Below are 13,783 nucleotides of genomic sequence, written 5' to 3' on the forward strand. Positions count from 1 at the left end.
TCATGACCTTAGCATGTTCCAAAGTGCTTTACAGCCAATTAATTACTTTTTGATATGTCGTCGCCATTTTATTTGGGAAACACAACAGCCAATTTGCACACATAGAGATCCCACGAGCAGCAATATGATGATGACAAGATTTTTGTTTTTCATTTGTGATGTTGGGCTGAGATTTCAATGGCGTCCCGATCTCTCAACCCCCCCATGCAACCCCCAGACCTTCCAACGTCCCAACTTATCTATAAGAGGGTTTTCGAGCCTCACCTCAAAGGGGGAAGGACATGCCCAAGCCATATCCTGGTGCAGGCAGAATGCCAGCCTGATACCCTGCCACTGCCCATGCCAATCTGCCAGTTCCACCTGAGCACCCCGGCAATGCCAGGCTGGCACCCTGGTGGCTCTGCCAGGGTGCCAGGTTGGCAGTGCCATGGTGCTCGGGTGGTACCAGCAATGCCAGGGTGCCATCCTGTCCAGAGGTTGGCCACTCGGGGTCCTCCGATCACCTTGGAGACCTCTCCAGGCACCGTTGTGCCTCCTCCCCGCTTGTGGGAGCCGGTACTGAATGGCGCCCGGCTGGGCTTTCCTCAGCGAGGCCGGTATGTGCCAGATGGCCATTAGATCAGCTCGAGCACTTGGATTCTTAAACTCACGTAGCTATTCGAGACTGGGTCCCGCAGGGCCCAGATCGCAACGTCTTGCAAGATCTGATTAGATCTCATGAGGCGTAAAGGCCGTCCAGAATCCTGGGGGGAACCTCTCCCGGGATCTATTGGCCGCATTGCGCCCGGTTCTGGCGGTAAATGGCCGGTAGATCACACCCCTTACCTCCATTTCCCTGCCTCTCCATAACCCTCGACTCCCTTGTCAATCAAAACTCCTGTCCACCTCAGCCCTGAATATATTCAGTGCCCCAGCCTCCACCACTATCTGGGGTACAGAATTCCAAATACTAATAATCTGAGAGAAGAAATTCCTCATCTCGGCTTTGAAGCCGCGTCCCCTAGTTCCAGGCTCCCCTAATGAGGGGCTATATCCTCTGAGCTACTATATCACACCCTGTCAAACCCCCTCAGAAACTAGTACGTTTCCCTAAAATCACCTCTCATTCTTCTAAACTCCAGTGAGTATGGAACCAACCTGCTCAACCTTTCCTCACAACTCAAATCTCTCACCCCAGGAATCTGCCTCGTGAACCTTCTTCCAATGCAAGAATGCAAGAATGCCCCCCCCTTGAGTAAGTGACCAGCACTGTACACAGCACTCTCGGTCTAGTAATGGATAAATTCACTTCACTTACAACATGCCCGTCTGGGTAAAGTGCTGTTTTCTGGATGCATTGAGAGCTCCTGTGCAAGAGCTCACCGTGGTGATGCAGCTGGTATTAGAATCGCTGGCTCCATTTTGAACGCTGACCGCACTGCCCATCAGGGTATGATCTGCAAGGGAGTTCAGAAACATCGCATCAAGATGGGTGGCTTGGGAGTGGGCGCAAAGTCATGAGATCTCCTCAGTCCCACACCACTGAGCGGAGCATGGGCTTTGTCAGCTAGCTACACGTCATTGGTCAGTGTTTGTTGACGAGAAAGGAATGAAAGACATAAGGAAAGAAAGAAATGTTGACACGGCCTTTCATGGTTTCTGGAGATTCTGAAATACTTTACAGCCAATAAAATAATTCTTGAAGTGTGATGTGCCATCAATTGTACGAGAGACGAGTTGCTTTACAAAAGTTAGGCTTTAATAAACTAGAACTTAGCCCTGCGGTCGTCTACAATAAAATGGACGACCGCCGGACGTTTGACTATTTATACCTCGGCAAGGAGGCACGGTTAACTCAGCCTCTCGACCAATCGGTCGAGAGGCACATGACCGACCAGGGCCAATGGTAAGCCGGTGTTCTGCCCCAATGGCAGACAGGTATGCAAATCATATCACCACAAAGTGTAGTTAGTCACTGTTGTAATGGTGGGAAATGAGGCAACCCAGGCGACTCGCACAAATAGCAGTGAAATAAAATGATCATGGAGAGAGGATCTCCCTTCGCTCGCCACAGATTCTGTCAGACCTGCTGAGATTGTCCAGTATTGTCTGTTTTTGTTTCAGATTCCAGCATTCGGACGAACTTATCTGTTTGGTAATGGGACAACAATTGGCCAGGGCATGTAGGAATTCCTCCCCTGCTTTTCTTCAGAATAGCACCATGGGATCCTTTACATCCAGCTTGAGAGGGTAGCAGATACATCCCACCCAAAAAGAATCATTACCTCTGACGGGACGGGAGTGTCAACTGAGATCATGTAGGCAGGTTTCTGGAGTGGAAAGTCAACCCACAACTTTGACATTCAGAGGCAAGAGTGCTACCCATTGAAAGCCAAGCTGACACTAGCACATGGTCTGTCATTGGTTACATGCATGCTGCTAGTTCCAGTCCTGGTAAAGTTTACAACAACAATCACTTGTATTTATATAGCACCTTTAACATGGTACAAAATCCCAAGGCATTCCATAAGGTGATCAGACAAAATCTGACCTCCAGCCATGTAAGGAGGTATTAGGAGAGATGAACGAAAGCTTAATCAGAGATAGTTTTTAAGGGGCATTGTAAATGAGGAGAGAGAGATCGCAAGGTGGAGAGGTTTAAGGAGGGAGTTCCAGGGCTGAGGGGTCAGGTTGCTGAAGGACACGGCCGCCAGTGTAGGGGCCACGGGAATTGGGTATGGAAGAGGTCAGAATCAGAGGGGCATGGGTATCTGGGAGGGTTGTGGGGCTGGTGGACATTTCAGAGATAGGGAGGGGAGAGGCCATGGAGGGATTTGCAGACGAGGATGCGAATTTTAAAATTGAAGTATTGCTAGACTGGAAACCAGTGTAGATCAATGAACACAGGGTCAGAGGTGAGAATGAATTGTGCAAGTCAGAATACAGGCAGCTGAGCATTGACTGAAATCAGTTTGACATTTTTAATACTCCATGAATTAAATAATCCAGGAAGTTACTGAATAGGGTGGGGTACATTGATCTTTGATCATTATTTTCCCTGTTGCTACATCTTCCAGTCGTGAAAATAATATTTTTAGATGTTGCACAAACGGACCACACAACATGTGCTCCTCAGCATTAATGATGCCAGCCTGATGCACTTGACTGTCACACGAATGCATTTGCTTCAATGTATGTCAAATGTTTCAGACAGCAAACACCAAACATCCTGCCAACTCCGAAACCGAGGAATTAAGATCAGCCACCATCACTGAGCAGCAGTACAGGCTCGATGGGGCTGGATGAACTGCTCCTGTCTCCCAATTCTTAACTCGAGGTGCCTGCTTGTTCCATTTTCATAGGTTTACGTAATCTGTGCCGAGGAACACACATCTTTGTTCATGTTCATAATTGCCAATGTGTTTCCATTTCCCATCTGATTGGAGGAAAATGCTGTACTTAATGGGCTCGGAAGGAAAACATTGATTGGACCAGGTTCATTTCATCCTCGGCTCTTTGACTTGTACGTCAGGGAAAGGCACCGCGATTCTGAGCTGGAGGAATGGGGAGTTAGAACATTGGAGCCTTCTTCAAACTCACCCTTTGATTTCATCTCCTGACTCATTCATTCACACTATTATCATAGATTATCATAGAATTTACAGTGCAGAAGGAGGTCATTCGGCCCATCGAGTCTGCACCAGCTCTTGGAAAGAGCACCGTACCCAAGGTCAACACCTCCACCCTACCCCATAACCCAGTAACCCCACCCAACACTCAGGGCAATTTTGGACACTAAGGGCAATTTATCGTGGCCAATCCACCTAACCTGCACATCTTTGGACTGTGGGGGGAAACCGGAGCACCCGGAGGAAACCCACGCACACACGGGGAGGATGTGCAGACTCCGCACAGGCAGTGACCCAAGCCGGGAATCGAACCTGGGACCCTGGAGCTGTGAAGCAATTGTGCTATCCACAATGCTACCGTGCTGCCCTGATTATGGACAGGCATACTTACCGGAGAACATGCCGGAGTATTGTACCATCTAAGTTCCATTACAAAGGCTCAAAATAACTTGTGTTAAAATAAATTTAGAGTACCCAATTCATTTTTTCCAATTAAGGGGCAAGTTAGCGTGGCCAATCCACCTACTCTGCACATCTTTTGGGTTGTGGGGGCGAAATCCACGCAAACACAGGGAGAACGTAGGCTCGAAACAACTTTAACCTTTGGAATTTTCTTTGAATTAATTTACTCTGATATAATAATGGAAACTGCTGTTTTGTGGAATTTGCATGATGTGGGAGTTTCTGAAGACTGTAAGTATCCAGGAATCGGGCCTCAATGACCCCACTCAAACTCGCTTGAGGTCCACGTTACAGAGTTTGAGTTCCTGAGTTGGAAAGATGGGAGACCCCACTCCAAGAACACTGGAGTTACTGTGGCAACCCGATTGATATAAACTAGCAATGCCACAGCAAGCAAAGCATTTAGACCGGACCAACGTGGCAAGGGATTCAATTCAAAAATAAATATCCTGTAGGGTTCTAACAGCGCACGCTTGACAGGCAGCTTCATTTGCGTGGATCAAATGCTGCTCATTTGAATTTTGCTGCTGGCTAATCTTCCGATGCAACTAAGAGAGAGGCGGTTTGTGTTCGGGAATATTATCGTGGAACGATTGCAGTCAATCGGAGGCTGCAAACAAACATTTGCACAGCTGTGCCGTCACCGATTCTGTGCACCTGGCATAGCCAATTTAAACAGGTGTGCAAATAGCAAGAAAGAATCCAGCCAATGGTCCATCAAACTTTTATCCACAGCTGCCAACTTTGCAAGAAACATACAAACCTTGCTTAATTTGATTGAAGTCAATTATCCAACTTTCATCCCACAACATCTTTTGCTTCTGGTATTGGAACCACTGGGAGGAAAGAGAGAAAGAAAGTTTCCAATGATGCTGCACATTCCACGCTGAGCTCTATTATGTTTGCGTCTTGTTTTACGAAAATAGGCAGAAGATTGCAGGGAACAGCAGAAGAAGACCTACCACCACAGTGATGATGAAGCCAGCACATGCCAGTGAGATGGGGAAGCTGATGGCAATTTTGATGGTGGCAGTACAGTCACCACAATCTGCCGGACAAGTGGAGCACGTTTCGTCCTTGTCGCAGTTACCATCGCCGCACACTCGAGGCAGGGAGAGAAAGATGCCATTAGTACATTGTTACAATGCTTGCCAATGTTGTAGATCACAGAAACAGGCCATTCGGCCCAACTAGCGGTTACTTTCCATATGATCTTTTTCATCTCCACATCATCTTTTTTTCCTGACCGTGCTTATCAATTTTCTCCTTAAACACATCTATTCAATTCTCCTTGACATTCTCAGCATAAGGAGATTTCTCTTGAATTCCCAATTGAGTTTATTGGTAGCTTTCTTTCATATTGTATTTTATGTTATCTTAGATTGGCAGGTTTTTCCTTCAGATAGCTACGAAGGTCATTGGGATTGGAAGTTGCCCACAAGGGAGGATCGGTCTGGTTTATTTTGTGAACTCAGGGAGTCACAGAGACCCACTGGGGAACCATAGCCAAGGCCTGGGTCAATGTCCTATTAATCACTACATATCTCAATTACCTTATTAAGGGAATTAGTAGACAAACATGTGACATTGATTATCCTATAAGACCATAAGACATAGGGGCAGAATTAGGCCACTCGGCCCATCCCCATTCCCCTGCCTTCTCCCCATAACCCCTGATTAATTGTAAACACAGACAGCTGGAATACTTTGGTGTGAGAGTTTATTGTGGGTAGTGTTGGATGCGGAGAAGGTGTTTGATCGGGTGGAGTGGAGCTATCGGTTTGCAATGTTGGAGAAGTTTGGGAGTGGCCTAAGATTGTGGCTTGGGTGAAATCGTTGAAAAAGGATCTGATGGCATGTGTGCGAACGAAAGAAATGAATTTGGGGTACTTTCCGCTGCAACGGGTAACAATGCTCATGTCCCCTTTTCTGTTTTCGCTGGCGATAGAGCCCTTGGCCATTATGCTGAGGATTTATGGAAGGGGATAGTGGGGAGGGGGCGTTGAGCACAGAGTGTCTCTGTCTGGAAATGTTTGACAAATAAACCAAACTTGAACCTAAAAGACTAGACTGGATTGATTCTTCCTTAATCCTTCATCTCCTTCACCCCACTCTCTTCCCAACTTGTTCAGGCGGCACCCCCCCCACCCCACTTCCCCCCCTCTCCCCACCCCACTTCCCCCCCCCTCCCCACTTCCCCCCCTCTCCCCACCCCACTTCCCCCCCCCTCCCCCCAACCAACTGCTGGCCCCTCTGAAGTGCCACCTTCCTCATCCTGGTCACCTCCCCTGCCCAAACAAAGAGGAAACCAGCCTATCCACTCCCTTAAAAAACGTCTTCGGCGCAAAGTCCGGCAGGCAGTAGAATAAGAATAAAAACCAGAGAAATATGTTCATCTTAACTTCCTACACCCGACTTGTCAGGGTCAGAGGGAGACTATCGCACCGCAGTAAATCCGCCTTTACTCTCCGAACCACACTCGTAAAATACACTTTACCAAGCCGTGCCCAAGATCTCTTTACAAATGGTTGGTGGGGGCGGAGTATGTCCGTACCTGATGGTGTACTGAAGAAATCCAATGTTACTTTCCAAGCTATCAGATGTCCCCCTGCTTTGGAAGGGATGAACATTGGTTCTACATTTTCTGCTCTTCTGGACGCCTTACATGAAGGCAGAAAAGGTTTAATTAAAGCTGAGCTTTCAGAGAGAATTCGATGAGCCCCAGGGCACCGCATAAGGTCATCCGGGATACAGGTTCGATTCCCGGCTTGGGGTCACTGTCTGCGCGGACCCTGCACGTTCTCCCCCGTGTGTGCGTGGGTTTCCTCCGGGTGCTCCGGTTTCCTCCCACAGTCTAAAGATGTGCGGGTTAGGTGGATTGGCCATGATAAATTGCTCTTCGTGTCCAGAGAGTGTAGGTGGGGTTACTGAGTCACTGGGTTACAGGGATAGGGTGGAGGCGTGGGCTGAAGTAGGGTGCTCTTTCCAAGGGCCGGTGCAGACCCGATGGGCCGAATGGCCTCCTTCTGCACTTTAAATTCTATGCTCTATGTTGTATGGTTGGACTGGAAGTACCTGCTTAAATAAAAAGGAAGTATGGTATACTGTAAAATGGACGGCCAAAAAGAGTGGGAAGGGCTGGCAAGGAAATGGGGAGTATTGGGAAAGTACAACATGGGAATCAAATTGTTTGGATCCAATCTTCACGGTTGATTGGTGCGGACTATACATTCACCAATCCAGAACAGCACATAGAAAGTAAGGAGGCATCATGCACTTCACATACGTGCACACTGAGTAATCATGAGGAGCAGATGACGGGGGACACAAGGGACTCAATTCTCTGCTGCCCGCTGCCAGTAGCGGCATTCCCAATACGGTGGAGAATTCAGGGTGAAAACGGGATCAGCGGCAGACACCGATCCGGTTGTGATGATTCCCCCCCCCCCCCCGCTGCCGGCGGGATCAGGGTGCGCGCCCACACATCTGCAGGAGAATGTGAATGGATGCAAATGAGTCTTACTGGCCCATTTCCATTCACTTAGCAGGCTCAGCACCACAATCACCAGGCCCTCGTGATTCTCCGGTCCTCTGGGCCAGGAATCATGTGGGCCGGATTTACTACTGGTGTTTCCCAGCGTGGTCAAGGGGGTAACCCCTTAAGGGAGTTGCCCCCAATGTCCATCCAAGGGCCACCACATCCCCCACGATGCCAGACCTGCCCACCCCAGCTCCATCAGGCCCCTCCCCATGCCAAACCCCAGAAATCCCCTAAATAAAGAGAACCCTAGGGACCCCCTAAATAGGAGGACCTCCCACAGAGACCCCCTTAATTGGGGAACCCATCCACAGATCCCCAGAAATGAGACCCCTGTCAGGGAACATTCAAGTCAGAAGGGAGCAGTGTGTGGAGGGAGGTTAATACCATAGGGAGAGCAGGGAAAACCTCTGGAAAATACAATAATTGGTTAAATGTGCAGGAGGATGGACAAGAGGCAAAACCTAAGGATTGGCAAAACAATGTAAAAATGTGGAAACCCAAAAAGCGGATTCTCAGCTCTGACACTGAATCAGAAAGTGGCCGTGACCCCAGAAATAAAATCACAAACTTGCAGACAAGGTTCTGCTCGTACGGGAGAAGAATCATATAGTAATCCAGAAGGGGACAGGGATGTAAGTAGAGGCCACAGTTTAATGAGAACGGGGCCTAGGGAGCAAGCTAGAAATCTCAATAGAAGTAGAAGCCTTCATGACTGAGAGATTTGAGCAGCTAATAAATTAGAAAATAAGCTAAGAAGGAAGCCAAAGAAAGAGTTAAGATGTTGGAAGGAATTTGGACTATATACTGAGGTACCTGTCAGGAGACTTCAAGACAGCACGTATCAGGCCAAAGCAAGATTTGTAGGCCGAGGCTTTGAAGAGAGATGAGAGGATCAGGATGTTAGGTTGGGCTCCCCTACTGCAGGGAAAATAAGTTTGAGGATTTATTTTTGGTTATATTGGCATCAAATTCCTGGGGATGCAGATCTATTGACATAAAGGCTGCGTTATAACGTAGGGAAAGGCGGCAGCTATTTTGGCACAGTAGGATTCCACAGAGAACAGGGTGAGAGCGACCAAAACATCCGTTTCCTTTGCAATGTTGGCTGAAGGATAATTAGTGACCAAGCAACGTCTTTCAATTAGTGTCTGAGGGATCTTTTCGGTCTCCTTGAGAGGGCACACACGGCCCAGCTTTAAGTTTTCCCTCAAAAGGTGGCGCCTCCAACAATGTTGCACTCCCTCAGTACTGGTGGGGTGTTTAAGCAGTACAAACTATATTTTAGTTGACTTTGATCAAATTCAGCCCTTGGGGTTTGTAAGTGAGAGGGGACAACCTATTGAGATGGCATAGTCCCTGTACAAGTATTTGAATTTTGCAGTGCTCTTTACTGGAATCAATCCTTACATTGATGCATAGTACATTCTAGCGTGAATTACCTCTCGCGGGTAACACTGTAGTTTTAGCTTCCAGTGCAGCTTGCATTCGACCCACTTTGATGTGAGCTATTAAGGAAGTTACACCAAGATGGACAAGGGCCACCTATATTCAGAAAACACCAGAGAATAAGTTCAGTATAGTTTTCAACCTGCACACTGTGTCACACATTCACATTTTCTCTGATAAAACAGAAAGTGCTGGATAAACTCAGCAGGTCTGGCAGCATCTGTAGAGAGAGAGAAAGAGTTAACATTTTGTGCCCATCTCTACAGGACTGAAGAGAGGTGGAAATGTGATGAATTATACACTTGGAGAGGTGGGTGGAGGAGGTGCGGGCAGAATAGAAGGATAGGTCGGAGCTCAGGAGAGATTGACAAAGGTGTCACGGACGTAAGACAAAGGGGCTGTTAATGGTGCCTTCAGGGGCTGAAGAGTGTTAATCGTGGCAAAAGGTAGGAAAGCAGAATGTGATAATGAAAGAATAAAGGCCAGTGCTCGATGGGAGCAAAACTGAAAAACACGGGACAGGGGGCCATGTGGGGAAGGGTGGGGTTGTGTTGGGACAAGACAAGGGAACTGAATAACAAAAAGGAGGGGCCAAGGTGGAGGGGAAAGTTCACAGTCTAAATTTGTGGAACTCAATGTTGAGTCCGGGAGGCTGTAATGTGCCTAATCGGATGATGAGGTGTTGTTCTCGTTGAGCATCACTGGAGCATTGCAGAAGGCCGAGGATGGGTATGAGAGCAGGATGTTGAGTTCAGGTGGCAGGCGATTGGAAGGTTTGGGTCATGCTTGTGGAAGGACCCAAGTTCTGTCTAAATAACTTAGTTCTCCTGGTACTATCTATCAAATATAATTGTATCCCTTTTTAAAGCGACAAATCTTAACCAGAAAAAAACAGAAAGGGATCAGATAAACTTAAGTAATAATATTATTGCTGATGTCCAGTGTGCACCCGAATCCTTAGTTCTGAAAGGATTCATGAGCCAGCCGCGCTGGTATTTGCTCTCTGGCTGTCTCCCACCCTAATGAGCACTAACCAGTCTCTGTTTAGCACCCACCAATCCCACCAATCCTGTGGGATTTCCACCCAGCACACAAGGCCAACATTGTTCCTTGTTAACTGTTTCACGCCCCACAGACACTGCTTGAGATCTGCCGAGCATTCCCAACTTTATTCTGTTTTTTATTCCCCATTTCCACCTCCTGGTTCAAACACAACTGCACCTGCTCAGACCATGTGTGGCGTCGATATGGAAGTGGGACATTGATTGGTTAGGTCTGCCGGGGGACTCATTTGAAAGAACAGTTCTATGATGCGGGGATCACATGAGGCCAAGCAGCAGCTCACTAACGGCAACGAATATTCATCGGCCTGAAAAAGACAATTCTTTTTTTTTTTTTACAAGGGGTGTTGGCATCGCTGGCTCAGCTAGCCTGTATTTCCCATCCATGATTGAACTGAGTGGCTTCTTTGGCCATTTAACAGGGTGATTAAGAGTCAAACACATTGCTGTGGGTCTGGAGTCACATGTAGGCCAGAGCAGGTGTGAACTGGTGGTTCAAATACTTGTTTTCAAATTACTTATTTGGCCTTGTCCCTCCCTTTGTCGTAACCCTTTCCAGCCATAAGTCCCTCCGAGGTAAGCAGCGCTCCTCCAACTGTGGCTCTCCTGCAAATCTTCATTGTGCCTTGATTGCATGCCTTCAGCTACTTGGATCCCTACGCTTTGGAGATCCTTTGCTGGGCATGAACCAGTCTCGCATATTTAAAAGAGTATTTAAACTCATTTAGGTATGCATTTCTGGGTTTTAGCCGGAATCTCCTGCTGCCAGGATTCACTGCCCCCTGCTGGCGCAGTGTGAGGCCGGCAGGAACTATTGCTGGTCTCCATTCACAGAATCCAGATGTGATGATCATGCTGTGGGGGGGGGGGGGGGGGCTCAGAGTCTATTGGAGCCCCCGGATGGTCGGGGACAGAGGCACCCTGGCACTGCCGGAATGGCTCTGCTGTTTTGCCATGTTGTCACAACAGGGTGGCATTGGGTCAGGCTGCAATGGGATCATGCCAGGGCACTGCCAAGGGGAGGGCCTGAGAGGAGGCATGGACGTGAAAGAGGGGGATGGGGGGGGGGGGGGGGGTCCCGAAAGGGGGTACTTTGGGGACCCCAAAACAAATGATGCCTGAGTGGAGGGGAGGTTCTTTGCCGATGATTGCGGGGGTCTGCTGTCGGGCCGTCTGGAGATTGGGGTGCCCTTTCATTATAGGTGCCCCAACCTCCGAGGAGCCGACCTGACTGGCTTCTTTGGGTCCTGCACATCTGTTTTCCGGCGGCAATCTCCGCAGGCTCCAAAATTAATGATACGTGGGGGTGGATTGTGATGGGAATCGCAGCAGAGCAGCCGGCAGGATTCTCACTGGCTTTCCCGCCCAAAATAACACTACGGGCGGAGTTCTCCGGTTACGCCTGCCCGGCGACTGGAAATTCCCGCCCGAGGTCAATGGACCTTCACATGGTCCGCGTCGTGCCCATGGCGATCTTGCTGTCGGCGGGGCGGAAGAATCCAGCCCTTAGTCATTTTTTGGGAGAATTTCCCCCCAACAATTCTGCACAACTGCCTGGAAGGACCTTGGAAACATAGAACGATAGAGCATAGAAGGAGCCCATTGTCCCTTGCCAGCTCTTTGAAAGTGCTATCAAATGGGCCTGGCATCCCCACACTTTCCCACTTGTCCTGCCATTTTTCCCTTCAAGTATTTATCCAATCCCCTTTTGAAAATCATTATTGAATCTGCTTCCAAGACCGTTATTTATTTTTTACTCTGCCCCACCAACGGAAACAGTTTCTTCTTGTTTACTTTATCAGTTATCCTTCATGATTTTTAACACTTCCGTTAAATTTCCCCTTAACCTTCTCTGCTCTCCGGAGGACAACTCCAGATTCTCCTGTCACTCCACTGAAGTGAAGACTCTCATCGCTCCAACCATTCTGCTAAATCTCCTCTGATTCCTCTCTGAGACCAGGGGATCTTATCATGGCCATCATTGTCCATACTTTCATATGCCCCTATGTTACCTTGGCAGTCCAATTGATTTGACTGATTTTCCCTGCCGTCGATATTGTGTGGGTAACTATCTGGCCATCATCAGGGATCCATGGTCCACATATCCCCCCTTTCACCTTTATTGAAGAAAGAAAAACATGCTGTACATCAGCACCAGGCAATGACTTTGATTTAATCAACTCGAAAATAGAGAACAGATATCCGATCCACCGACTACACTGTTGCTCTTGCAAAGAAAGGGACACACAAGCGAGAGTCCAATAATTTATATACACTGCTGAAAAAAAATACATTTTACTGAAGATTTTCATCAGGGCAAATGCAAGAATGGCAAATTTCAAAGGGAGCAATAAGTTAGAACATAGAACATAGAACACTACAGCGCAGTACGGGCCCTTCGGCCCTCGATGTTGCGCCGACCTGTGAAACCATCTGAAGCCTATCTGACCTACACTATTCCATTTTCATCCATATGTCTATCCAGTGACCACTTAAATGCCCTTAAAGTTGGTGAGTCTACTACTGTTGCAGGCAGGGCGTTCCACACCCCTACTACTCTCTGAGTAAAGAAACTGCCTCTGACATCTGTCCTATATCTACCACCCCTCAATTTAAAGCTATGTCCCCTCGTGTTGGTCATCACCATCCGAGGAAAGAGACTCTCACTGCCCACCCTATCTAACCCTCCGACTATCTTATATGTCTCTATTAAGTCACCTCTCAGCCTTCTCCTCTCTAACGAAAACAACCTCAATTCCCTGAGCCTTTCCTCGTAAGACCTTCCCTCCATACCAGGCAACATCCTAGTAAATCTCCTCTGAACCCTTTCCAAAGCTTCCACATCCTTCCTATAATGTGGTGACCAGAACTGCACGCAGTACTCCAGGAGCGGCCGCACCAGAGTTATGTACAGCTGCGGCATGACCTTGTGGTTCCGAAACTCAATCCCCCTGCTTATAAAGGCTAGCACACCATATGCCTTCTTAACAGCCCTATTAACCTGGGTGGCAACTTTCAGGGATTTATGTACCTGGATGCCGAGATCTCTCTGTTCATCTACACTACCAAGAGTCTTGCCATTAGCCCAGTACTCTGCATTCCTGTTACTCCTTCCAAAGTGAACCACCTCACACTTTTCCGCATTAAACTCCATCTGCCACCTCTCAGCCCAGCTCTGCAGCTTATCTATGTCCCTCTGATTCCTATAACATCCTTCAGCACTATCCACAACTCCACCGACCTTCGTGTCATCTGCAAATTTACTAACCCATCCTTCTACACCCTCTTCCAGGTCATTTATAAAAATGACAAACAGCAGTGGCCCCAAAACAGATCCTTGCGGTACACCACTAGTAACTGAACTCTAGGATGAACATTTGCCATCAACCACCACCCTCTGTCTTCTTTCAGCTAGCCAATTACTGATCCAAACCGCTAAATCACCTTCAAGTCCATACTTCCTTATTTTCTGCAATAGCCTACCGTGGGGAACCTTATCAAACGCCTTACTGAAATCCATATACACCACATCAACAGCTTTACCCTGATCCACCTGTTTGGTCACCTTGTCAAAAAACTCAATAAGGTTTGTGAGACATGACCTACCCTTCACAAAACCGTGTTGAGTATCGCTAATCAACTTGTTCTTTTCAAGATGATTATAA

At 47.9% G+C, this 13,783-nt stretch overlaps 1 protein-coding gene across 2 annotated transcripts in view; it reads right to left on the reverse strand.

Moving 5' to 3' along the window:
* The window catches only part of LOC119970106 (atrial natriuretic peptide receptor 1), a 75,948-nt gene that overhangs the window by 40,513 nt on the left and 21,652 nt on the right, over positions 1–13,783 (reverse strand). For both annotated transcript variants that reach the window (XM_038804127.1, XM_038804128.1), the window contains exons 5-9: positions 12,131–12,235; positions 9,051–9,153; positions 5,033–5,172; positions 4,834–4,906; positions 1,298–1,436 (exon numbers count right to left, since the gene is read on the reverse strand). In XM_038804127.1, coding sequence (XP_038660055.1) covers positions 1,298–1,436; positions 4,834–4,906; positions 5,033–5,172; positions 9,051–9,153; positions 12,131–12,235 — 560 coding nt within the window. The remainder of the gene's footprint in view (positions 1–1,297; positions 1,437–4,833; positions 4,907–5,032; positions 5,173–9,050; positions 9,154–12,130; positions 12,236–13,783) is intronic.

This window comes from Scyliorhinus canicula, chromosome 8, assembly GCF_902713615.1.
Source record: "Scyliorhinus canicula chromosome 8, sScyCan1.1, whole genome shotgun sequence".
NCBI classification, from domain to species: domain Eukaryota; kingdom Metazoa; phylum Chordata; class Chondrichthyes; order Carcharhiniformes; family Scyliorhinidae; genus Scyliorhinus; species Scyliorhinus canicula.